Below are 23,736 nucleotides of genomic sequence, written 5' to 3' on the forward strand. Positions count from 1 at the left end.
CACGCTGCCCACCCCCGGGACCTCCCCAGCCGGCCGGGGCCTCCCCCCCACCGCGCAGGGGCACAGGCACGCGCGACGCGGACAACGACTCGATGACAGAGCCCTCAGGGGGACCCCGCCCAGCCCCTGGCTGGCTCTGGGGGGAAGGGGACGGGGTGTCAGGAGGACGTCGAGGGCAGCTCCGGGCGGGGAGAACAGCTCGCTTTATTTCAGCTGACTCGAAGGAGCTGGCAGGACATGCTCATGCTCTCTCTCTCTCTCTCTCTCTCTCTCTCTCTCTCTCTCTCTCTCTCTCTCTCCCCCCCCCCCCCAGCAAGTCCTCCCCACCGTGGGGCTGTGGCAGGGCTGGGGCCTCAGTCCCGGCCGTCCACCGCCCCCGTCGGCCCTCGGTCCAGGTCATTCGGGTCCTGCTGGGCTTTCCACTCCAGCTGCAGAACCTGGAGAGAGACGCCGTGAGCGCCCGCTCCGCCCGAGCTCAGCACCCACGACACCCAGGCAGCCGGGCGCTGGGGCTCACGCCTGTCCCCCGAGCCACTCAGAGGACCGAGGGGCCCAGCCGGCCCAGGGAGGAGAAGCTGTGAAACTCTTAGCTCCGATGAACCACCACAGAGCGGTGAGTGGAGACGGGACTCAAGAGGGGGAACGCCAGCTCGGGAGTCAACAAAACAACAAGCCAGATGAGAGTCCTGAGTTCAAATCCCACAACTGGCACCACCCACACCACGAGGAAAGGTAACAGAGGCCAGAAGGCTGGCTGGGGCCGGCGGGGGCGGGGCAGGGCGGGAGCTCGCGGCAGGTGCTCAGTGCCACACAGGGAGGACGCTGCGCAGAATCAGCAAGAGAACCGAGCACAGGTGCTCAGCACTCCAGGGGGAAGGCGGGGCCGCGGGCATCAAGCAGCCCGGCTGGGCCAGTTCGGGATGAGTAGTTTTTCCCTCGAGTCTAGGACTGGAACTCGCGGTCCGGCGCTTTGTCTCCCAGGCGGGGAGTCCAGCACCTGAGCCCCACCTCCCGCCTCCCACGAGGCACGTTTGGAGCCATCATGAACTACAGCATGAACCCTACACAGAACTTCGGGGGGGGGGGTGTCAGCAGCACCAGGACTTGAACTCAGGGCCTTAGCTTTTTCACTCAAGGTTGGCGCTCTACCACTTGAGTCACAGCTCCACTTCCCGCTTTTTGGTGGTTCCCTGGAGATAAGAGTCTCACGGACTTTCCTGCCAGGGCTGGCTTGGAACCACAATCCTCAGATGTCAGCCTCCCACGTACCTGGGCTGACAGGTGTGAGCCACTGGCCTCTAGCGAGACCATGTTTATCAACAAAACAACTAGACCTCCACACAGAAGCTTTAAAGCCACGTGACCCTCGGCAGGACAATGGTGAAGGGACGGGCCGTGGACACGGAGCCGTCCCTCCCGGGGAGACAAACACCCGTGCCCGGGGAAAGGGCGGCGCCAGCCCACCTGGGTGTCGATTCTCTGGAACTGCCAGGGCCAGGCCGAGTTGTACAGGAAGGGCCGCAGGTCAAACCTGTTGTCATCAGGGCTGTAGTTCTCCGCGTGGTAGGCGGGCGTGAGCGTGGTCATCTTGTGTCTGTTCATGGAGTACTTGGAGAAGAACCTCTTCACCTTTTCAGCCACCTGGTGGGCGAACAGGCAGGCAACACATGGGGCCCCAAGACGGCAGGGCCGCGCGTCTTGAAGTTAGTGGGGATCCTTTCTGTGCGTGTGTGTGTGTGTGTGTGTGTGTGTGTGTGTCTGTGTGCGCCCGCGTGCACTGGCACCGGGACTTGAACTCAGTGCCTCAGGTTCTCCCTTGGCTTTTTCCCTCACGGCTGGCAGTCTACCACGGGAGTGGCAGCTCCCCATGCAGCTTTTTGCTGGGTCCCTGGAGGTAAGTCTCAAGGACTTTCTTGACGGAGCTGGATTCAAACTTGGACCCTCGGATCTCAGCCTCCTGAGTAGCCGGGAATACGGGTGGGCGCCGCGAGTGCCTGGCCGAGGCCTGGAGGCTGGATTCTTCCTCGGAGTGACAGCGCCCCAGCGCAGGGCCCTGGCTCCCTCCCTGAGCGCCCAGGTCCCTCGGGAGGGCCGGCGCTCACAGGACGGGGCCCGGAGAAGCACAGGGCTGCCGACCCCAAGGTCGTGTGCCACCTCCAGAGGGGGTGAGCCGGCCCCAGCAGGCCAGGACAAGCAGCCGCCCACAGGCAGGCGGTGCTGCCCACGGCCCCGCGGCCCCGGGGCCCCGGCCTCACCTGCCTGGGGCTGCAGGTTTTGGCCCACATGTGGAGCAGCTTGCAGAACATGCTGTAGGGCCCCGCCTTGGCCGTCTTCCTGAGCCTCCCGAGGACGGACAGCTCCGCGTAGGTCAGGCCCATGTCCTCCTGCGGGGGTGGGGACGCGGGTCACCCGGCACAGGCCGGCTCGCTGGGCACCGGGTGGAGGAGATCGGAGGCCCGGGAGGCACGGCCTTGTTGCCCAGCACCTTCCCATGAGGTGTGACTTGGCGTGGGGACTGAAGGCTGCGGGGTGACGCGGGGCCCCCCTGAAGGGCGCGTTCCTGCCCTGTGCATCGTCACAGAAGCCTGACTCGAACGGGACTCCGCGGGGGCTGGTAAGCTAAGGGTCGTAGGATGCAGTGACCGTGGATGTCAGCGGGTTCCAAGCACAGGGACAGGTAATTAGGAAGGGTCAGGGGGCAGACAGGAGAGAAATGTGAGAAGACCTTCCACGAGAGAGTTTTATTAATAATTAAAGTACTTCTCACAAAGAAGTGTCCGGATCAAATAGCTTCTCAGGATTTCTGCCAAAACTTACTTCACAAACTCTCCCCCAAATCAGAAGAGCAGGGAATACCTCCTAACTATTTCTTTGGGGCCCATATTTCACTGAAACCAAACCAGACATCAAAAGAGAAGAAAACTACAGAAAAACATCCCTCGTGAGTAGACGTAAAAGTCCTCCGTGGCAAAACAGCTGTTACACCATGACCACCACAGATCTGCCCCAGAAATGCAAGGTTGGTTTAACAGCAGAAGGTTACTGGAAGAAGTTTGGTGAGGTTTAGCGCCCCCTTATGACTTGAAAACTAAAGAAACTAGAGATGCAAGGGAATGCCATCAATATGACAAAAGGCAGATATGCACAACCCCCAGCTAACTCCACACTTAGAGGGGCTTGTCCCTAAGTCAGGAATAAAACAAGGATGTCCACTCTCTCCTTGTCTATTCATGGCTGTACCCCAGCTCTAGCCAGGGGTGTAGAGGATATAACAGAAGGCATCTGGCATGGGAAGGGAGGTGTCAAGCTATCTGAACGTGCAGACAGCATGGCCTTGTAAGACCTCAGTGTGCTCACTAAGAAGCTACTGGAACTAACAAAGGACTCAGAAATGTTGTGGGACATGAGATCAATACACGAAAACCAATTGTGCGTCTCTAATCTCACAACAATCAACCCCCTAACAAACTTATGAAACTATTCAATTTATAATGGTATCAGAAACAGTAAAATACTTTGAAGTAAGCTCCCCCCCATCCCCCTTTTAGTCCTTTTCTTTTCTTTTTCCTTTTTTGCCAGTCCTGGGGCTTGAACTCAGGGCCTGGATGCTGTCCCTGAGCTTCTTTTGCTCCAGACTAGCATTCTACCACTTGAGCCACAACGCCATTTCCAGCTTTTTGTGTGTGTGTTTATGTGGTACTAAGGAACTGAACCCAGGGCTTCATGCATGCTAGGCAAGCACTCTACCACCGCGCCACATCCCCAGGCCCTGAAATAAGCTTTCAAGTAGAAACTTATATCCAAGAACTAGAAAGCATGGTTGAAGTGCAAAAAGTTAACTTAATGAGAAGACACCCCAAGCTTGTGGACCGGCAGATGTAATGCTGTCAAGATAGGATATGCTAACGGATCACAGGTTCAAAGCAATCTTTACCATGATCCTGGACAGAGGGTTTTGTTTTGTTCTGCTGGCACTGGCAAAGGGATCTTAAAACTCATCGGCGAAGAGCTCAAAATGATTTCAAAACCAAAACCAAAATGAGAGCATGCGCACTTCCTCACTTCAGAACTTATTACAAAGCTACAAGAACTTGGAGAGTTTGGCTTGAGGGTGAAAACACAGATCAGTGGAACAGAATCTGGAGTCCAAGAATCACCTTCCACTTACTTAGTGAATCAATTTTTTCCACTGCGCTGTCAAGATAATTCAAGGGGACACACAACCATCTTGCGTGCAATTAACCCAGTGAGAGCACAGAGAATTCAAGGGGACACACAACCATCTTGCGTGCAATTAACCCAGTGAGAGCACAGAGAATTCAAGGGGACACACAACCATCTTACGTGAAATTAACCCAGTGAGACCACAAGAATTCAAGGGGACACACAACCATCTTGCGTGCAATTAACCCAGTGAGAGCACAGATGTCACTGTAGAGCTAAGGCGCTTGGAGGGAGAGAGAGCAGCAAGTGCCCGGGACCCCAGCAGGCAGGAGGGTCTAAAGTGAGGACCCCTGGCCTCCGCTGGCTGACACCCCAGCTGATGGCTTAGGAGTCAAAGGTCATCCTGACCTGGATGAGGACTGAGCATTCCCCGAGGCCACACTGAGGCGTTGGGGGGACTCCACCCCACGGGAGCCTTGCGCCTCGCCCTCCGCGGGCCATCTCCCCACCCCCTACCAATGCCGCCAGCCACAGCACGGAGGCTGACGCCGAGGGCAGAAGCCCAGCCGTGACACTGGCACGCGTGAGCCCAGGCCCAGATGGACCGACGTCCCCAGACGGCTCCGAGGAACAGAAAGGAGGCCCGGAAGCCATCCCACCCCGCCACCCAGGGAGCGGGCGCGGTGGGGGGACCGCGGTGGGGGGACCGCCGTTACCTCATCTGTCTGGGACACCTGTCCGTCGGCCAAGGGCTCCAGCTCTGCGGTGGCCGGCGCCGACAGCACGCTGTGGTCAACACAGAGACACCAGTCAGCACGGCTGCCAGCGGGTGCAGAGCCTTCCCAGCGGACCCCAGGCCCGCGGTGCCCAGCTGCCTGGCCACCCCTGGCAGAGCCACCCACTCACCCCGGTCCCGCCCCGCCCAGTGCACGCCCCGCCCAGCACACCCACTCACCCCTGTCCCCCCCCCCCCAAGTGCACCCACTCACCCCTGCAGGGCAGGGAGCTGGAAGCGCTGCGCGCAGAACTGGACAAAGGCCCTCAGGTCCGTCTTGCTGACCCCCCCTATGGGGTTGATGTCCGCGCTGGAGCAGTCGTACTTGGTCAGGTAGCCGAGGAGGCTGCAGGGGCGAGAGCTCAAGGTTCCCCAGGGCCTGACAAGGTCCCACAACTCTGGCCAGCACTGGGTGTTGGAGAACTTGCTTCCTGCACGAGTCCAGAAGCCTGGCAAGTTCCAGGGTCCCAGGGAAGCTGCAGGGCTTGGGAGGACCCCCGGGGGGCAGTACTGCAGGGCTGGGGAGGACCCTGGGGGATGGGGCTGCAGGGCTGGGGAGGACCCCCTGGGCGCAGAGCTGCAGGGCTGGAGAGGACCCCCAGGGGCCAGGGCTGCAGGGCTGGGGAGGACCCCCTGGGGGCAGAGCTGCAGGGCTGGGGAGGACCCCCAGGGGCCAGGGCTGCAGGGCTGGGGAGGACCCCCTGGGGGCAGAGCTGCAGGGCTGGGGAGGACCCCTGGGGGGCGGAGCTGCAGGGTTGGGGAGGACTGCTGGGGCACGAGCAGGGGACGGACACGCCAGGGAGGCGTCCAGATCAGGGACCCTGGCTGGGAAGCCAGGGCCAGGCAGCGTGAGTGGAAGGACAGAGGTCTGGGACGGGCGGCCATGGCACGTCACCTCATGTAGCAGAGGCGCTGGAACATGCTACTGGGTTCCAGGCCCTGGGCTCCTCCCAGGGGGCACAGGCTGGAGGGAGGGGGCTCTGGCTGAGGAAAGCACCGGATGCTGCTGAATGTGGGTACCAGGGTGCAGGGGCTCCGCGACCCAATCCCCGCCCAGAGCCCAGAAGGCTGAGGACTGCAGAGCAGGCAGGGCCGACACAACTGTCAGCACCAGCGCGGTGGCTCAGCCCCTGGCTGTCAACAACCAGAGCAGCCCAGCATGGGACAGGCCCCCCCCCCAACTGTGGCTCCAGCACAGACCACCGCATTGTCCAGACGGACGCCCTGCCCACAGCATGGGCGCTAAATCAGCAACGCAAGGGACAGCAAATCCGCCTGCCTTGAGCTGGCAACGACTCCCACAGTCTCCCACCTCCGCTGCCTCTAAGGAGCCTCTGGCTTCCCCACCCCGACCTCTTCCGACTTTCCCTTCCCAAGGACAGCAGCCCCAGAGAACGACCCCACGCCCACTCCTCCTGGGCACAGGAGAGGGCTGGAGCACAGCTCAGGGCTCGCTCCGCTGCCGGGCAGGTCCTGGCTGGCGTCGGGCGCTTGGGCTGGGGAGGCTTTCCACACATCCCGACTGACCACAAGTTTCAGGGGCTCCGCTGTCTGTCCAGGCTCTTTGGGCCTCATGCTTCCCCCCCAACCACACACACACACACACCAGCCCATCCTCCCTTTGCCTGAACAGATCAAAACCACAGCACGGCCATGGAGCTGAGTCCTCTCAGAGAACCACTGACATTGCACCCCACAAAGGCCTTTGTCCTCGAGTTACTTCTGAGATAGGGCTGGGCAAAAGACTGGGCAGACAGTGGGCAGCTGAATGGATAAGTGGGCTGGATTGATAGATGAAGAGAGGACTGATGGATGGACGGGTGAGCGGGTGGAAGAACTAAAGGATGGGTGGATGAATGGATGAGTGGGTGGGAGGTGAATGAATGAATGAGGAGGTGAATGAACAGATGGATGGATGGATAGATGGATGGGTGGATGGATGGGTGGGTATATGGACAGGTGGATGATGGATGGACAGATGGATAGATGGGTGGATGCATGGGTGTATAGATGGGTGGATGGATAGATGGGTAGATGGTAGATGGACAGATGGATGGGTGGATGGACAGACGGATAGGTGGATAGATGGGTGGATGGATGGGTGGATGGTAGATGGACAGATGGACAGATGGATGGGTGGTGGATGGATGGATGGATGAATGGGTGGGTGGATGGTGGATGGACAGATGGATAGGTGGATCGATGGGTGGATGGACAGACGGATAGGTGGATGGGTGGGTGGAAGGATGGATGGGTGGATGGTGGATGGGTGGACACAGTGATGAATGACACACTAACAGAGGACTGAAGGGACAATTACCATGACCAGTGATGACAGTGGTAACGAATCCTGTGAAAGCCCTCCAGAAATAAGGACTGAGGTCATAGTCAACCAGGTCCAATCTGTGTCAGCATCTCTTTAAAGCATGCCCCCGGCTCCGGGTCTCCGTCTACTAAAGCACATAGCTCCTGTCTGAAAGTGCTCATCCCATAGCTGGCCTGTGCCACGAAGGAAATCTCCTTTCTCCCCCCTTCAACAAAGAAATGAGTTGCCAGATGCCAGGGGCTCGGCCTGTAACCCTCGCTACGCAGGAGGCTGAGATCTGAGGACGGAGTGAGGTTTGAGGCCAGCTGGGGCAGAAAGTCCATGAAACCTCATCTCCAGTTGACTAGCAAAAAGCCAGAAGTGGAAGCGTGGCTCAAGTGGTCGAGTGCCAGTCTTGCGTGAAAAAGCTAAGGAGAATGCCTAGACCAGGCCCTGGTACCCGAGCCAAACATAAGAGCACCAGCCACAACAGCGACGTGCTTTCCAGGAGGAACCTACAGGCAAAGGAGTAGAGCAGGGCGCACTCCAGCCACCAAACAGGTGGGTGGGGGCAGGGGCCTGGCGGGGCACAGCACAGAGGGGGCTCGGGGTGGGGGGGGCAGGCGCCTCAAGAAAGCCAAGTCCGCCCAGCCCGCCTCCTCCAGTCAGGCGAGAGCTGCCCTGTTGCCACGGTGACCAAACGTGCAGGGCCGACCCGGACGGCGGGCGTCTCCTTCCTGCAGACCTTGCCCACACCCAAGGACCCGGTCGGACGAGGCGGGGACAGTCGCCCACAGAGATCTGGGGTGTCCAGGGGCCAGGCCACACCCACCTCTCGTCCACGTTGGTGGTTCCGAGGACCAGCAGGCCCCCACGGGAGCCCCGGGACCAAAGGCTCAGTTGAGCGAACAGGTAGGCGATGACCATCCGGATACGAGCCTGGGGCGGGAGGGGAGGCGGGCGGGTTCATCCGGGGCAGGGCCCACGGCAGCTCCAGGGAGACCAGAGAGGCTCACTCTGGAACTTTCCCTCTGCCCTGCGCCACCCCCCCCCCCCCGTCCCCCGGGGTCAGCGTGCCCTGGGCGGAGCCCGCCGCCCCAGAAGGCAGGAGGCACCTGCACATTCTGCAGGGCCAGGTTCTCCCGGCTGCTCCCTCCGCGCGTGGCCAGGTGCCAGTCGCTGCTCCAGAGGCTGAGGTCTGAGGCTCCAAGCCAGCGAGTCTACGAGAGCCTCATCTCCAGCGAGTCACCCCAAAGCCAGAGGAACCGCGGCTCAGGCGACACAGTGCCAGCCTTGAGCGAAATGAGAACCGAGTTCAAGTCTGGAAACCGGCACGCGCGGCGGAGCCGTCTGCGGTGCCCGTCACGCCGCTGTGGGGCAGAGCCAGGGGATTGGGCTCGGGCTCCCAGGCCAGGACGGGCTCAGCGGGCTTCCCTGTCCCCAGGTGAGTGGGCAGGACCGCAGGGCCCCCCTGGGCTCCCGCCCGCCCCGCGGCCGCCAGGGACCACGCGTCACCTACTTCCGCGGCTCACGGCCTGGCACACCTGGCGGCACATGGAGTAGACGATGCAGGCGGAGGCCGCGCTGTCCAGGCCGCCACTCAGGGGCAGGAAAAAGCCGGCCTGCAGCGGGAGGACCGCGCTGAGCTCCACCCCGCGGGCCCAAGAGATGCCCAAGGCACCCGCACCACCCACGGGCCCGGGGAAGGGGGCACCGCGCATGCCAGGGGGCATTCGGAGGGAAAAGACCTCCCCCTACCCTCCCCCCCCCGCAGGCCTCACGCCCAGCCTCCACCCGGGAACTCCCATCAGGCCTGATGGCCAAGTGCAGGGCCGGGCGGGGCGGGCACCCCGGCACGCTGCAGGCCAGTGCATGAAACCCCTGCAGCCTGCACCCATCAGGCCTCTGGCGAGTGTGGACAAGCTGTCCCCAGAGGCACAGGGAGCTGCACGCATCCAAAACACACAACCCAGGCCAGGCTTGCGCTACTCAGGAGGCTGAGAGCTGAGGATCGAGGTTCAAAGCCAGCCCAGGCTACAAAGTCCACAAGAGGCCTATCTCCCACAAACTACCAAAAATAAATAAATAAACAAATAAACAAGCCAGAATGGGAGCTGCGGCTTGAGTGGTAGAGCTCTAACCTGAGTAAAGGCAGCTCAAGGACAGAGCCCAGATCCCGAGTTCAAGCCCCAAGACCGCCCCAAGATTGGCACCACACACACGCACACACACACACACACACACACACACACACACACACACACACACCCTACCCCCTGCCAAAGTCAGGTGTATTGGTTCTCACCCATCATCTTGGCTACTTAGGAGGTTAACGGGAGAACTGTGACTTGAGGCCAGCCTGGGCAGAAAAGTTTGCGAGACCCATTTTCAACCTGCAGCTTAGCACAGTGGTGCGCTGCTGTCATCCTAAGCTCCCTGAGAAGCTGAGATGGGAGGATCACGGTTCTAGGCCAGACATAGACAGGAAAGTCTGTGAAACACCATCTCAGCAGAAGAAGCCGGACAGCCTGGCAGGCACTGGCCAGCCCAGCAACTACAGGAAGCCCAAGCTAGGTGGATGACGGGCCGGGCATGCTCTCAGCAGGAAGGGAGCCAGTATCTTAACAATGACAGGCCAAAACCTGTCGGGATGCGTGGCTAGGCAGTACAGCACCTGCCTAGCAAACATGAGGTCCTGAGTCTAAACTCCAGTACCACCAAAAAAATAATAAGTAGGGGGAAATCAATCCCCGAGCAGCCTGTCGTGCAACTCGAACCAATCTAGAAGACGTTGAGCTGGCTGGAAACAGACCGCCTTACCTGTCGGCTTCGTCTCAGGAAGTCCCAGAGCCAGCAGGCAGGCCCAAGACTGTGGAGAGACCAGACGGCCAGTGTGGAAAGGGCGAGTCCAGCCCCAGGGCAGTGCCCCTGGGCAGCTGCCCCCGGGCAGGCCCCCAGTGGGCCAGCGTCCCCACCCCAGGCTCCGCGGGGCCTGGCCTCTGCCAGCTAGCTCCCTCCGCCAGCTCCCCCGGCGAGTCCGAGCTTGTCTGCGCTCAGGCAGGCCTGGGCAGTGACCACCGCCGCCCCATGCAGAGGAGGGGGACACAGGGGACCGGGCCTCTGCCAGCACCCGCCCAGCACAGGGGCCCAGCCTGCGGCCGCCCAGGGCCCACCTTCGCAAGCCCAAGGAGACGATCATGGGAGGCTGGCGACGGCGAATCGCCATTTGAAGCGGGCCTAGGAGGAAAGACCACCCGGGCCCCCAACGCCCAGGGTCCACCTGGGAAGGCGCCGGGCCCCTGCTGCACCCACTCAGTGCAGACCTGCCCCCCGCCAGCCCCCGGGGGGAGGGCGGCTGCCAGCCGCCCCCGGACGCCCACCTGATCTCCTCCTCGGGGCTGTGGTACGTCCACGGCACGGGGGCAGAGACGGGCTGCAGCAGGTCGTCAGGGCACGAGAGGGCGAAGTCCACCTTGACCCGGGGGTAGGGGCTCACCCTGCTGGCCTGGGGGTGGACACGAGGCGGGACACATGACCCCCGCCTTCCGGTGCCGGCATGGGTGAGGGACACCGGCGTGGCCGAGCCCTCGTGGTGCCCGGGGCCTGGCCTGGGGGAATCGGGGCCCGTCGGGTCCAGAGCCACGGGGGGGGGGGGGTGAGGGCTGCGGAGCGCCAGGCTGCAGCACAGCCCCGCCCTGCACCGGGGGTCTCGATGCACTGGCCCGGCCTTCGACCTCCCTCCCAGGGCAAACGCCCAGTCCCCGCGGGGCGCTCCCTCCACGCCCGCGGCCGCCCCAGCGGCGCCCACCGCACGGAGCCCGCCGGGCGCTCACCGCCAGGTTCCGGGACGAGATCTCCGCCCGGTAGCTCCTCACGTCCTCCAAGTCCAGCGTGGCCGTCAGGACCTCCTGCAGGGAGAGCGGAGGGAGGGCGCGGCCTGTCGCGGGGGCCACGCGGATGGGCCACGGCAGGGACGGGTGACACGCCACGCGGCTGCTGTAAAGCTGGGCGGGAAGCAAACCCGCCGCGGGGTGCAGAAGGGAGTTCATTGAGGGGGCGCGGGAAGCAAACTGCCAGCCACACAAGATGGAGGCGCGGGGAGTCAGAGGGGACGGAAGAAGGGAAAAGAGAGAAAAGAGCGAGAGAGAGTAAGCGAGGAAAGGAGAGAGAGCGGGGACCGTGTTGAGCCGGATCCTATAGGGAAGGCGGGAGGTGTGGCCAGGTGGATTGGATGTGAGCTCAGAGAAGGGGGAGGTCACGGCCTCCGGGTGTGCCAGTTACCTAGGTAACGCGGGTACTGGGCGCAGACTTAAACAGGTGGGGGGGCCTCCGCCTGGAGCCCTCCCGGGGTGACCTCACAGCTGGATCCTACACCGTCTCCTCCGTGGCCGCCAGAAACACCACCGCGTTCGGATGTGTTCTGGAGAGCCGGCCATTGCCGCGCACACGCGGCTCCTGCACTGAGGGTCTGCGGGGCTTCCAGGAAAGCGGCCCCCGCTTCAAAGTCACGCAAAGTGAGGCTCCTTTTCTGCCCGTGCCTGTGGCTGTGGAGTCAGGGTGGCTGAGGGGCTGCAGCCGTCCTGCAACCGCGAGGAGCAGCGGCCGAGGGGCCGGGCCAGAGGGGGCCCGAGCTGCGGCACCCTCGCCCGGACAGGCCGCCCGCGGCGCAGGAGGCCACGCCAGCCCCGCGCTGAGCCTGCGCACAGTAGGGGGCTTCCGGCACGTTCACGGTCGACGGCGTTACTATGACGATTCTCATGCTTTGGCAGTGCTGGGGTTGCGGCGGGCCGGGCGCTTGCCAGCCAGGCCCTCTACCCCCCAGCCCCTCAGGTCTTGATCACGTGGCTCCTCCTGCCTCGGCCTCCTGAGGGGCTGCCCTGCAGGCAGGCACGGCCTGCGCCACGTGGTGTTACTTCCACGGAAGCCGAGTCCTAATCGCAGGCTGTTCTAGGATTTCGCATCATTAAAAGCCAGTGTGGGCCCGCGTCCTGCCGCTGCGCCCCACGGCGGCTAACCACGGGGGACACCTGGCTCCCCCGGCGCCCGCCGTCTTTGCGGTGAGCCCAGTGTCAGCAGGTCAGCACCGAGAGGCACGGCTGTAACGACTCCCCCCCCCCCCCCCCCCCCCGTCTGCTCTGGCTGGGGCTCTTCCTTAGCTGTCACGCAGGGTGGGGCAGGCAGAGCTCGTCCAGAGCCCCGCCCCCGGCCTTCCGCTTCCCACTGCCTGACAGCGCCACAGTGCTGACTCTGCTCCCCGCCCTGGGGCCCTCTGGGGGTCCCCCCTCCCAGTCACGCTTGCCGTCCGGCTGGGACGACAGGCACGGGCCCCAGAGAGCTCGTGTGGCGATCGAGTCTTAAAACCTTCTGCCAGCCTGGCCTCAAACTGCGATCCTTCCAACCTGTGCCTGGAGCAGGCAGGGTTACGGCAGCTGACTCTGGTACTTCTTACAGCAGCAACGACAACATTGACAAAAATCACTAAGCACCACTGTTACGAAGCACGGAGGGGCCGAGCCGCCTTTATCTGAAGGGCTCGGCACCGGACGCGGTTGGCAAGCTGGGGCCACAGCGCTCATTTTGGTGCTTGCTAAATGCAGATCCCGAGGGCTCTGCTCTGGGACCCAAGAGGCTGGACCGGCGCTGGTCAGCGCGGCCCCCGAGGCCCCCCACGTCCTCAGGGAGCCCCCGGCCCGTGTTTCGAGGGCAGCGCCCAGCGCCGGTCACAGGCCTCTGCTCCGTGCCCACTGCCCACGCTCCACGTGACCATGAGGCCCGGGCGCCGCGTCCCCAGCTGAGCCCAAGCAGCCAAGCCCGCCATTCTCATCTCCCGTGTCAGCCTGGCTGCCGCCTGCCGCTACTTGCCACCCGGCGGGGACCAAGGGGAGGGGGCCGCCGCAAGGGCGGCACGGGCCCAGACCACCGTGGGGGGACCCCAGGCAGGGGTCACCGGGAGAGCGTGACACGGTGCCTCGACGCGGCCCTTACCACATCGTCCAGCGAGAACTGCGCCCCCTGGGCGACGATGCTGCCGTTCATGGCGACCATGGCGCAGCCGTCATAGTAGAGCCGGTCGCCGTCGCAGCCCTTCTGGTTGGCCAGCAGGTAGATCCCACCGTTCTGGACGCGGCCAGGGTGGCGCGGTTAGGGTGCCGGCCGCCGTCATGGCGACGTGCACCAAGGCGGGGACGCAGAGCCCAAGAGGTGCTATCTGTGTCCTCCCGGAGCCGCCATGGGTCCCCCACACAGGACCTCCGCGGGACCCCAAATCCCAGCCCCCCTCCCGGCAGGGCTTCCGCGGGACCCCTCACCCCAGCCGCCGTCTCCCCCCTCCCGTAGGACACACAGACGACCCCGGCACTGTCCCTACTGCGCCCGCACAGCCCCCCCCCCCGTGGTGCCCACCTTGGTGGTGGCCATGGTCACCAGGTCCACCCTGGCGTGGGCTTTGCGCAGCGTGTGGTGGCTGCCCGAGGCGTTGGTGAAGATCTCCACGCCGTCTAGGCCCATGTCGACGTGTGGGCTGCAGACAGGAGCGCGTGGGGGGGCGCCGCGGGGCTCCCCCTGCCCAAGCGCACTCCCGCGGCCGCCCCGCCCCGCCCGCCCCCGACGCCGGGCTCCCCGGGACCCTGGCTGACCTGTGTGGCGTCCAGAGCTCCTCGCAGATCTCGCTCCCGATGCAAGTGTCCCAGGTGGCCAGCACTGCGTCCCCGAAGGGCGCCGTTTCCTGAAGGTGAAGGTGAAGGCGGACGAGGGTCAGGGCCCACCGCCTCGGGACCCTGTGCGCACCCCAGACCCAAGAGGCCGCCACGCAGGCCAGGAGCCACCCCGTGTCATCCCCCACCTGGGACCCGTCCAGCGAACGCCACGGGGTGAGGACCTCGTCCTGTGCCCGCGCCACAGCCTGCCCCACCCCGACACAAGACGCGCAGGACCCGCCCCCACGGACGCCGTCTCCGCCCCCAGCAGGCCAGTCCCCACCCCCACAGACACCATCTCCACCCCCAGCAGGTACAAGACCCGCCCCCACGGGGTCCGTCTCCGCCCCTGGCCTGTGCAGGCCCCGCCCCCACGGGCGCCATCTCCGCCCCCAGCAGGCCAGGCCCAGCTCCCATGAGCACCGTCTCCGCCCCCAGCAGGCCAGGCCCCGCCCCCATGAGCACCATCCCCGCCCCCAGCAGGCGCAGGCCCCCTCCCACAGGTGAGCTCTGCAAGGCCCGGAGAAGCCCCCCAGAACCCATGTGTGTGGCTCCTGTCCTGGAGCACTGGCTAGGCTGCCCATCCTGAGAGGTGGCCCTCAGTGCACTTCCGCAAGTCTCTCCTCTGCTTGTTTCCAGGGCTTTCTGGGGCTATCTGGATGCATTCCCGCCCTGCACCCCCCCCACGCAGGCGGCACCTGCCGTGCGTTAAACGCACCTGGTTTGTCACGTCCTGTAACATCCGGGGGAGGAAGTACTCCTCTATCTGCCTGGGAAGAGGGCGCAGCGGTCAGGGACGGTGGTCCGGGAGACAGGATGGCAAAAATCATGATCACAGGCCGGTGCCACTGGCTCGCGCCTGTCATCCTCACTGCTCAGAAGGCTGAGATCTGAGGATCGTGGCTCAAAGCCAGCCTGGGCCCTGCCAGGGTGTGCCACTGGCACTGTCTTAAGTCCCTGAGACTCTTACATCGAATCAGCACCAAAGCTGCAAGTGGCGCTCTGGCTCAAGTGGCAGAGTGCTAGCCTTGGGCAAAGGGTCTCAAGGACAGTGCCGGGCCCTGATTTCAAGCCCTAGCACTGGCACCAAGAGAAAAAAAGAAACCAGCGTGTTCACAAGGGAGGTGCGTGTCATGGAGTCCCTCCACAGTGAGAACAGGCGAAGGCACCCGGAGCACAGCTTCCACGGCAGGTGCCAAGGCCCAGGTTGGTTCAGGTGCCTCAGAGGCGGCTGGAGGCTGCAGGTCACCTCCTCCCTTCCTCCCCCCCAACCCCGCCCCCCACAGAAGGACCCCTGAGGCCAGTGGGCGGTGCTGAGCGTCCCAGCTACAGGTGCACTGAAGGTGCAGGGCAACTGAGGCCAGCGAGGGGTCTGGACAGCACAGGCCCGGTCCTTCCTGTGGGTGGGAGGCCACGCCCCTCCCGAGCAGGGCAGACACTGCCCCCGCGGAAGCTCTCCGAGGAGCACCCAGAACTCACCGGCTCCGGGCCCAGGGGGTGAACCAGCGCAGCTCGCGGTAGTTGGCCTGGTTGGCCAAGGCGGTCTTGGGCCGGATCAGCAGGATCCTCCTACAGCAGGAATGGGGTGCTCACACGGAGCCCCCCAGGGCGGGCCGCTGCCACCCAGAGCCCACTGGAGGAGGGGTCCTGAGCAAGAGACTGTCCCCCTCTGCAAGATGGGTCCCCAGCCAGCGGGGCTGGACGCCCTGTGTCTCCATGTGAGCTGATGGACAGGGTCTTCCTCACCACCCCTAGGTGCCCTGTGAGTGGGGGGGAGGCTCAGTGAAGCACGGGTTCCCTGGTGGGGGGTCGGCCTCTCTGGGGGGCCCAGAGCCGGCAGAGGCGCCCGCCCCACCCACCTGTTGAGGAAGATCACTCTGCAGTTGTAGCGGACATTGCGATGCATCACAGGCCTGCGGAGAGAGGGGACGCGCGTGTCTGCACTGTGGAGAGGGGACGCGAGTGTCTGCACTGAGAAGAGAGGGGTCGCGTGTGTCTGGGTTGTGGATTGAGAGGACGCGCGTGTCTGGGTTGTGGATTGAGGGGACGCGCGTGTCTGGGTTGTGGATTGAGGGGACGCGCGTGTCTGGGTTGTGGATTGAGGGGACGCGTGTGTCTGGGTAGTGGAGAGGGGACGCGCGTGTCTGCACTGTGGAGAGAGGGGACGCGCATGTCTGCACTGTGGAGAGAGGGGACGCGCGTGTCTGGGTTGTGGAGAGGGGACGCTCGTGTCTGGGTAGTGGAGAGAGGGGACGCGCGTGTCAGGGTTGTGGATTGAGGGGACGCGCGTGTCTGCGCTGTGGAGAGAGGGCACACATGTCTGGGTTGTGGAGGGGACACGCGTGTCTGGGTTGTGGATTGTGGGGACGCGCGTGTCTGGGTTGTGGAGAGGGGACGCGCGTGTCTGGGTTGTGGATTGAGGGTATGCGCGTGTCTGCGCTGTGGAGAGAGGGGACGCGCGTGTCTGCACTGTGGATTGAGGGGACGCGCGTGTCTGCACTGTGGAGAGAGGGGACGCGTGTGTCTGCACTGTGGAGAGGGGACGCGCGTGTCTGGGTAGTGGAGAGGGGACGCGCGTGTCTGGGTTGTGAAGAGAGGGGACGCGCGTGTCTGCACTGTGGAGAGAGGGGACGCGCGTGTCTGGGTTGTGGATTGAGGGGACACGCGTGTCTGGGTAGTGGAGAGGGGACGCGCGTGTCTGCACTGTGGAGAGAGGGGACGCGCGTGTCTGCACTGTGGAGAGAGGGGACGCGCGTGTCTGCACTGTGGATTGAGGGGACGCGCGTGTCTGCACTGTGGAGAGAGGGGACGCGTGTGTCTGCACTGTGGAGAGGGGACGCGCGTGTCTGGGTAGTGGAGAGGGGACGCGCGTGTCTGGGTTGTGGATTGAGGGGACGCGCGTGTCTGGGTTGTGGAGAGGGGATGCGCGTGTCTGGGTAGTGGAGAGAGGGGACGCGCGTGTCAGGGTTGTGATTGAGGGGACGCGTGTGTCTGGGTTGTGGATTAGGGGACGCGCGTGTCTGGGTAGTGGAGAGAGGGGACGCGTGTGTCTGGGTTGTGGAGAGAGGGGACGCGTGTGTCTGGGTAGTGGAGAGGGGACGCGCGTGTCTGGGTTGTGGATTGAGGGGACGCGCGTGTCTGGGTAGTGGAGAGGGGACGCGCGTGTCTGGGTTGTGGATTGAGGGGACGCGCGTGTCTGGGTAGTGGAGAGGGGACGCGCGGGTCTGCGCTGTGGAGAGGGGACGCGCGTGTCTGGGTTGTGGATTGAGGGATCGCGTGTGTCTGGGTTGTGGAGAGAGGGGACGCGTGTGTCTGCACTGTGGATTGAGGGATCGCGCGTGTCTGCACTGTGGAGAGAGGGCACAAGTGTGTCTGGGTTGTGGAGGGGACACGCATGTCCGCGCTGGGCGGGCCCACCAGCAGCGTAGGGCCCAGTGTTCTGCGTCCACAGGCTGCTTCCCCCCTCCGCGAGCTCGGGCGCCCGAGGCCCCTCGGTGGCTTCTCAAGCCACATCCCCAAACGCCTGTGCTGCCGGCGAGCTGGCTCCCGCCCGTCAGCCCCGCTACTCGGGCGGCTGAGATCTGAGGATCGAGGCTTGGAGCCGGCTGAGGAGGAAAGTCTGTGACCCTATTACCAGTGACTGAGCAAAAAGCCAGAAACGGATCTGTGGATCAGGCGGTAGAGCACCGGCCTTGAGGGGAAAGCTCCGAGACGGCGCCCGGGCCCTGAGTTCAAGCCCCAGGCCCAATACCAGCACACGCGCCCTTCCGGCGATAAAACTCAAAGCAGGAGGACAGTCTGCAGATGAAGCAAGTCAGGCGGCTGGTGCACACCCCCTGGCGGGAGTCAGAATCTTTCCCGTCGCAGGGTGGGCCTGACGGAGGCGCCGCCGTCGTCGGGGTCGTCACCCTCTCCCAAGGAGCCGTCAGCCAAGCCACTTCCCGCAGCAAGGGCTGTGTTTCAGGAGCCAGAGGCTCGGCTCAAGTGGTTCTGCGCCTGGGGAACTGTCGTCCTCACCGGCGTGTGCTTTGGCAGGTGTCCTGGTCTTGCCGGTTGCTATGAACTTTGAACTCATTTCAAAGCAACCACCTGAGCGAGGTCGTGCACCTCGGTGCTGAGCGGCAGGAACAGAGGCTGCGCGGACCGCCCGCCCCCACACGCGCCTCTCTCCAGGTAGCACGCCCTCTGCAGAACTTTGCCCCGGTGAGTTCTTTCCCAGTGGGTGTCTCTATTCCCACACGACACCCCGGCTGCCTGATACATCCCAACACCCTGGACTGTGCTAGAACTCCCGGCCGCTGCCTCTCTCCTCTGCACGCCCTCCCTCACCTCACCCTGCGCGCTGGCCCGAGGCACCAGTGGCGCTTGCCCCAAGCAAGTCTGCGGGAATCGCCTCTCGGGCTCTCTGTAAAGGTGGAAAGGTCAGGCCAGAGCCTTGGGCTGCCTCAGGAAAGAGCGAGGGAGAGGTGGCACCAGCCATTGCGTCCGACTCCAGAGAGCAGCTAGAAGGCCCGGGGAGAGCAGAAAGGCTAATCACGGCTCACCATCAGCAGGCGAAGACAGCCAGCCTGGGGCGCCAGGAACACAGCTCCCATGGGGCTGGGCCTTGGCCAAGTATCACTGGCCCAGCTGTTACCAGTCCAAATGGGATCCCAGGTCAGGCGCCCGCACCCCTCCGCAGAGCCCAGCCCTGGCACCAGCACCTCCCACCGTCGCTGCTCCTTGCCTTCCCTCCAACCAGTGCCCACATTCTGGGTGGGCACACGTGTCTTGGTGCCAGTACCAGGGTTTGAACTTGGGGCCTTGCCCCTTAGCTTTCTCTCTCAAAGCTACCCTAGAACGGGGTGACAGCAGGAAGCATGGCGGAGGGGTGGGGGGCCTGCCGGGCACTGGGGGCTCACACCTGCAGCCCTAGCTACTCAGGAGGCTGAGATCTGAGGATCACGGCTGGAGGCCAGTCCAGGCAGGAAAGTCCGTGAGACTCTTAACTCCAAGTAAGCAGCAAAAAGCCAGAGGTGGAATTGCGGTTCAAGTGGCAGAGCACTGGCCTTGAGCAAAAATACGTTAAGGGAGACTATGATGGGGCTGTGGGTTCAGGCCCCGGTTGCTGGCACAAAACCAGTGGGGAGGGGAAGGAGGGAAGAGGAGGGAGAGGGCAGGCGGGTGAGGGTTTGGGCTGTGTGTGTGTATGGACCTGTCACAAGGAAATCCCCCTGTTCAACGAGCATTTTCTAATTAAGAATGCAAAAGCAGCGAAAGAGAGAAGACAGAGACCCTGCTAGACAAATGTCCCCTCGCGGTGGGGAGATGGAGAGAGAAGGCACAGGAGGCCAACAATGAGAACAAGCGGGTGCGGTCGCTCGTGACTGAAACACTAGCTGCTCGGGAGGCCGAGGTAGGGAGGGTCACAGTTTGGGGACGGCCTGAAGAAAACGTTCCTTAGACGATATCTCTAAAACAGACAGCCAAATGACAGGCTGGAGGCATGGGCCAAGTGGAAGAGTGCCAGCTAAGCAAGCACCAGGCCCCGAGGGCAAACCCTGGTACTAGATTAGAAAAAAACAAAAAAAAAGGACTTCACACCATGTGGCGCTACATGGGTGGACATGTCCTTGTGCGCAGCCCGCCCTGCGGCTCACAGGGGGCCATAAAGCTCTCTGGCTGTGACCGCGTGACGTCACAGTCCCATTCCCACCAACCGTGCTCCTATGCCTGGAAGCTTCCAGAGAAACCTACGCAGTCTGTTTTCAGTGGCTGCCGCGGGGAGTATTTGGTGGTCAGGCAGCTGGGATGGGAGCAAACCCGCCTTGCCCTCCCACAGGCCCGTGAGACGGGGATCCCTGGACGGAGAACAGCCCGAAATGTGCCCCTGCCCCTCCCCCCCTGCCCCGCGCCGCCCCCACACCCGGCACCGGCCACTTACATCCCCACATCACAGATGATGTCCTGCGTGACCGGAGACTCCAGGAGGGCCTTCAGGACCTCCAGCGAGTGCAGGAGGGTGTCCGACTCGTAGTAATGATCCCAGCACCCGTAGCCACTAGAAGGTGGGGGGTGGGGAGGGAGAGAGGACCAAGCAGGCAGGGGAGGGTGAGCCAGGCCCCGGGGCCGACTATGTGTGTTACTGGATTTTTTCCAATGCCTCCGGGGCCTTCTGGGGTGCAGCCTTTGGGGGGAGGGGCGGGGCGCACGATAGCACAGGTAGAATTCTATAGACGACACGAGGGGCCCCGCTCAGATCTTAAGTTTTTGGCTACTGTGCCTGCCCTTGGATTTTATCTGTATTTCATTCTGGTGCCCGTCGTAGAGCTTGAACCCCCGGCTTGGGAGCTGCCCCTTAGCTTGTTTGCTCCAGGCTGGTGCTCTGCACTTGGAGCCATATTCCTACTTTGGGCTTTGGAGTGGTTAACTGCAGATGGGGGCATCAGAGACGTTCCTGCCTGGACTGGCTTCAAACCACGACCCTCAGATCTCAGGCTCCGGGGAGGATTACGGGCACGGGCGGGCGGGAGCCACAGTGCCCAGCCCACCTGAGATTCCTAGCAGCCCTTCATGGCCCTGTTCTAGGTCCACACAGCCATGACACCTCGAGAGCAAGAGGCTCGGTTCAGGGCTCGGGCTCCGACGGTGGTATCTGAATGGCCAGTGATGACCTTTCCGGCCTGAAAATGGTTTGCTGTGGGCCCAGCTTTGTAGGGTAAGCGTGACTGTGGCTACGTGAAAGCTCGGGGACAGTGCCCGCACCCTGGGTTCGAGCCCAGGACTGGCACAATAAGCACACTGCAGCACCTGGGGTTCTGACGGGGCCAGGAGCGGGGGGCAGAGGCGGCGGGAAGGAGGGCGGGAAGGACAGTGCCCTCGAGCTTCCACAGGGAGAGCAGTCCTGCGGCGCCCCGCGCGGGGACTTCTGCACTCCCGAGCTAGACAAGAGATCCGCAGTTTTGGAGGCAACTCAGTTTGTGGCCCTTGGTCCCATCAGCTCCAGGGGCTCTCCCACAGTGCTCCATGATGTTATAAAGCATAAAGACTCAAAGCCGGACTGGTGGCTCACGCCTATCATCCTAACTCAGGCCTAACTCAGGAGGCTGAGATCTGAGGATCGAGGTTCAAAGCCAGCCCTGGCAGGAAAGTCCATGAGACCCTTCAACTAACCAGTAAGAAGCCACAAGTGGAGCTGCGGCTTAAGTGGTAGAGTACCAGCGAGCCACAAAGCTAAGGGGCAGCACCCAGACTCTGAGTTTAAGCCCTACTCCTGGCACAAAAAAACCACAATAAAACAAGAGCACCATAAAGACTCTGCTCAAGCCAGTTCCAGGTGTTGAGAAGGAAATGGCACCGAGGACATGCCCCACCCAGGAGCAACTCTGGGCTCCCCTCCCCCCCCGCGCCCCCACGTTCCCAGAATCCTCATTCCCCCCTTAGCTCTGGGACCCAAGCATGACACAAAATGGAGTGAGGGAGGACAAGCATTCACACCGCAGTGCAGGGCCGAGGCAAAGTGGAGGACCGTTTCCAGGCTGCTCTGAGGTAGGAACAGACTTGCCCAGCCTCCCTGGGCCTGCTCTGGGCATAAACCAGGCCTGATGTCATGTTGCTGACCACCTCTTAAGGCGGCTGGGCTTTGGCACCGCTCTCAGATCTACACATTTTCCACCGGTGGACACAGCTACCACTACATGCCTGCCACAGATATTACCACATAACCAGCTACCACCCAGAAGTAGGGATGGGCTTCTTCTTACCATATTTCCAGTTCTGGTCCAAGCCTGTATCTTGCTCCTTTGTTCTTGGCGATCTCAATACCTACGTGACATACAGAGAGAAAGAGGGGTAATTTCAGTCCCCAGGACGTGACCCTAGCTGTATCAGGTAGGGTCAGTGAGCCCGGCACTGGCGGGCTCACACCTGTAAATCTAGCTACTCAGGAGGCTGAGATCTGTGCTTTGAAGCCAGCCTGGCCAGAAAATCCTGTGAGACTCCAAAAGTCTCCAAATAACCACAGAAAAGGCTGGAAGCGGTGCTGTAGCTCGAGTGGTAGAGCACTACCCTTGAGCAAAAGCCTAGGCCAAGCACCCGGTGCCCCCACGCTCCGCGGCGTCCTCTCCCACGCGGCCAGGCCTCCTGTCGAAATCCACCAGACGGCATGGCCACGTACACGTGCACACCCCCGCAGGTTTGTACAGAGGCTGGGGGAGCCTGCACGACGGGCCTGGGAGCGGGGGATGTGGAAGTGACAACCGGCAGGTGCCAAGGCGAAATGCGGGGAGAAGCTGGAGGCGGACCTCGAGTGACAGGGAACCAGTTCCTCACCCGGGCATCTGGTTTCCGCGAGGAAGGGGAGGGACTGCCCTTTCCACCCCAGGACATGGGCTCTGAGGACGGGGAGGGGGAACCGGCCAGCGGGGGGGGCTCAGCGAAGGTTCCCCAGCCGCGTTCGGCCTCCTCTGGGAGGGGGGGGGCTTCTCCCACGGCTGCCCCCCCTCTCCCCCCTCCCCCCGCGGAAGCCCAAGGTCAGGGAGCGAGCGTCCCAAGGTCGCGGCCCGCGCCCCTCCTCCGCGCCCCGCCCCGCCCCGCCCGGGCCACCCCCGGACCCACTCCTGAAGATGCGCCGCAGGTTGCCCTCGAAGTCCAGCGCCCACTGGTTCAGGGCGCACGCGGCCACCGTCACCTTGCGGCCCATCGCGCCAGGCCTGCGGGCGGGATCCGGCCCGACCGGCGACTCCGGGCAGCCAGCCCCGGCCCACAGCTCCGGCCCACAGCCGCGGCCGCCGCCCCCACTTCCGGGTCTCCCGCCGCCGTCCTGGGAGAGGGGCGGGGCCTCTCGTCAGGCTCCGCCCACAGAGCGCGGGGGGGGGGAGGGGGGCGGGGAAAGCGCTCAGTGCGCCTGCGCGGTGAGGAGGCTGGGAGACCCTAGCGTCGCCCTGGTGGCGGGCGGCCCGCGCGACGCCATTCCATTTATTACACATTTCTTACACGCCTCTCCCTTCACCACCGCTCCTGCACAGCGGTCCAGCGCTTGGTATATTCCATTTGTGTTCAGTTGTAAGCATTTTCCCCTGCTGCTGTCAGATAAGCACTCTTTTTTGTTGTGGTTGCCAGTCCTGGGACTTGAACTCGGGGCCTGAGCACTGTCCCTGGCTTCTCTTTGCTCAAGGCTAGCACTCTGCCACCTGAGCCACAGCGCCACCTCTGGTGCTGAGGACTCCAACCTAGGGCCTGTGCATACGAGGCAAGCACTCTACCACTAGGCCACATTCCCAGCCCTGGACAAGCACTTTTTTCACTTTTAGTTACATTTTCCTCCATTTATGAAGTCATGCTTGCTGGGACTGACAACTTGGAAACATCTTCCCCTTGGGGCAGTTTCAGCCCCTCAACCCCGAAGGGTCTGTTCCCTCCGCCAGAAAGTAAATCTTTACAACCAAGTCCCTGCTGGATGGGCATCTGCCAAAAGAAGATCCTACAGCTGCCATTGGGTGCGTCCTTCCAGGGGCGTCTGGAGGTCTTTGGGGTGCTGAATGCTGGAGCCTGGGGGCAGTGTTGTGGCCGGGGTCTGGGAAGTGCGTGAGGGTCCGCCCAGGCCCTCAAGCCTGCACCCCAAGTTTATGGTGCCTTATTAGAGCTGTGAAGTGGATGGTGGAAGAAGACTGGCAGTTTGGGGGTTTAGCCCACTGAGTGGAAACGGAGGTGAGGGTCACAGGGCTTTTGAAGTGTCCTGGTAAGACACAGTGTAAGAAAAAAAACCAGAGCGTTTCCACCCCAGAGATGGGCACCCCAGACGCCGCACCCCACGTGGG

At 63.0% G+C, this 23,736-nt stretch overlaps 1 protein-coding gene across 1 annotated transcript; it reads right to left on the bottom strand.

Moving 5' to 3' along the window:
* Positions 1-324: 324 nt before the first annotated feature.
* LOC125362645 (glutamine-dependent NAD(+) synthetase-like) lies at positions 325-22,660 on the bottom strand. The gene is made up of 20 exons (XM_048361461.1): positions 22,535-22,660; positions 21,682-21,742; positions 19,863-19,979; positions 15,799-15,852; positions 15,419-15,508; positions 14,658-14,709; positions 13,880-13,968; positions 13,647-13,764; positions 13,230-13,361; positions 11,078-11,152; positions 10,625-10,749; positions 10,065-10,113; positions 8,760-8,866; positions 8,360-8,435; positions 8,077-8,183; positions 5,154-5,285; positions 4,881-4,950; positions 2,256-2,384; positions 1,465-1,641; positions 325-437 (listed from the first exon to the last, which is right to left on the bottom strand). Exons 1-20 carry the CDS (start codon positions 22,617-22,619, stop codon positions 354-356), a joined length of 1,929 nt encoding a protein of 642 aa, XP_048217418.1. The 5' UTR covers positions 22,620-22,660; the 3' UTR covers positions 325-353.
* Between the last annotated feature and the right edge of the window lie 1,076 nt (positions 22,661-23,736).

The sequence above is a fragment of the Perognathus longimembris genome, chromosome 13 (assembly GCF_023159225.1).
Source record: "Perognathus longimembris pacificus isolate PPM17 chromosome 13, ASM2315922v1, whole genome shotgun sequence".
Lineage (NCBI taxonomy): Eukaryota > Metazoa > Chordata > Mammalia > Rodentia > Heteromyidae > Perognathus > Perognathus longimembris.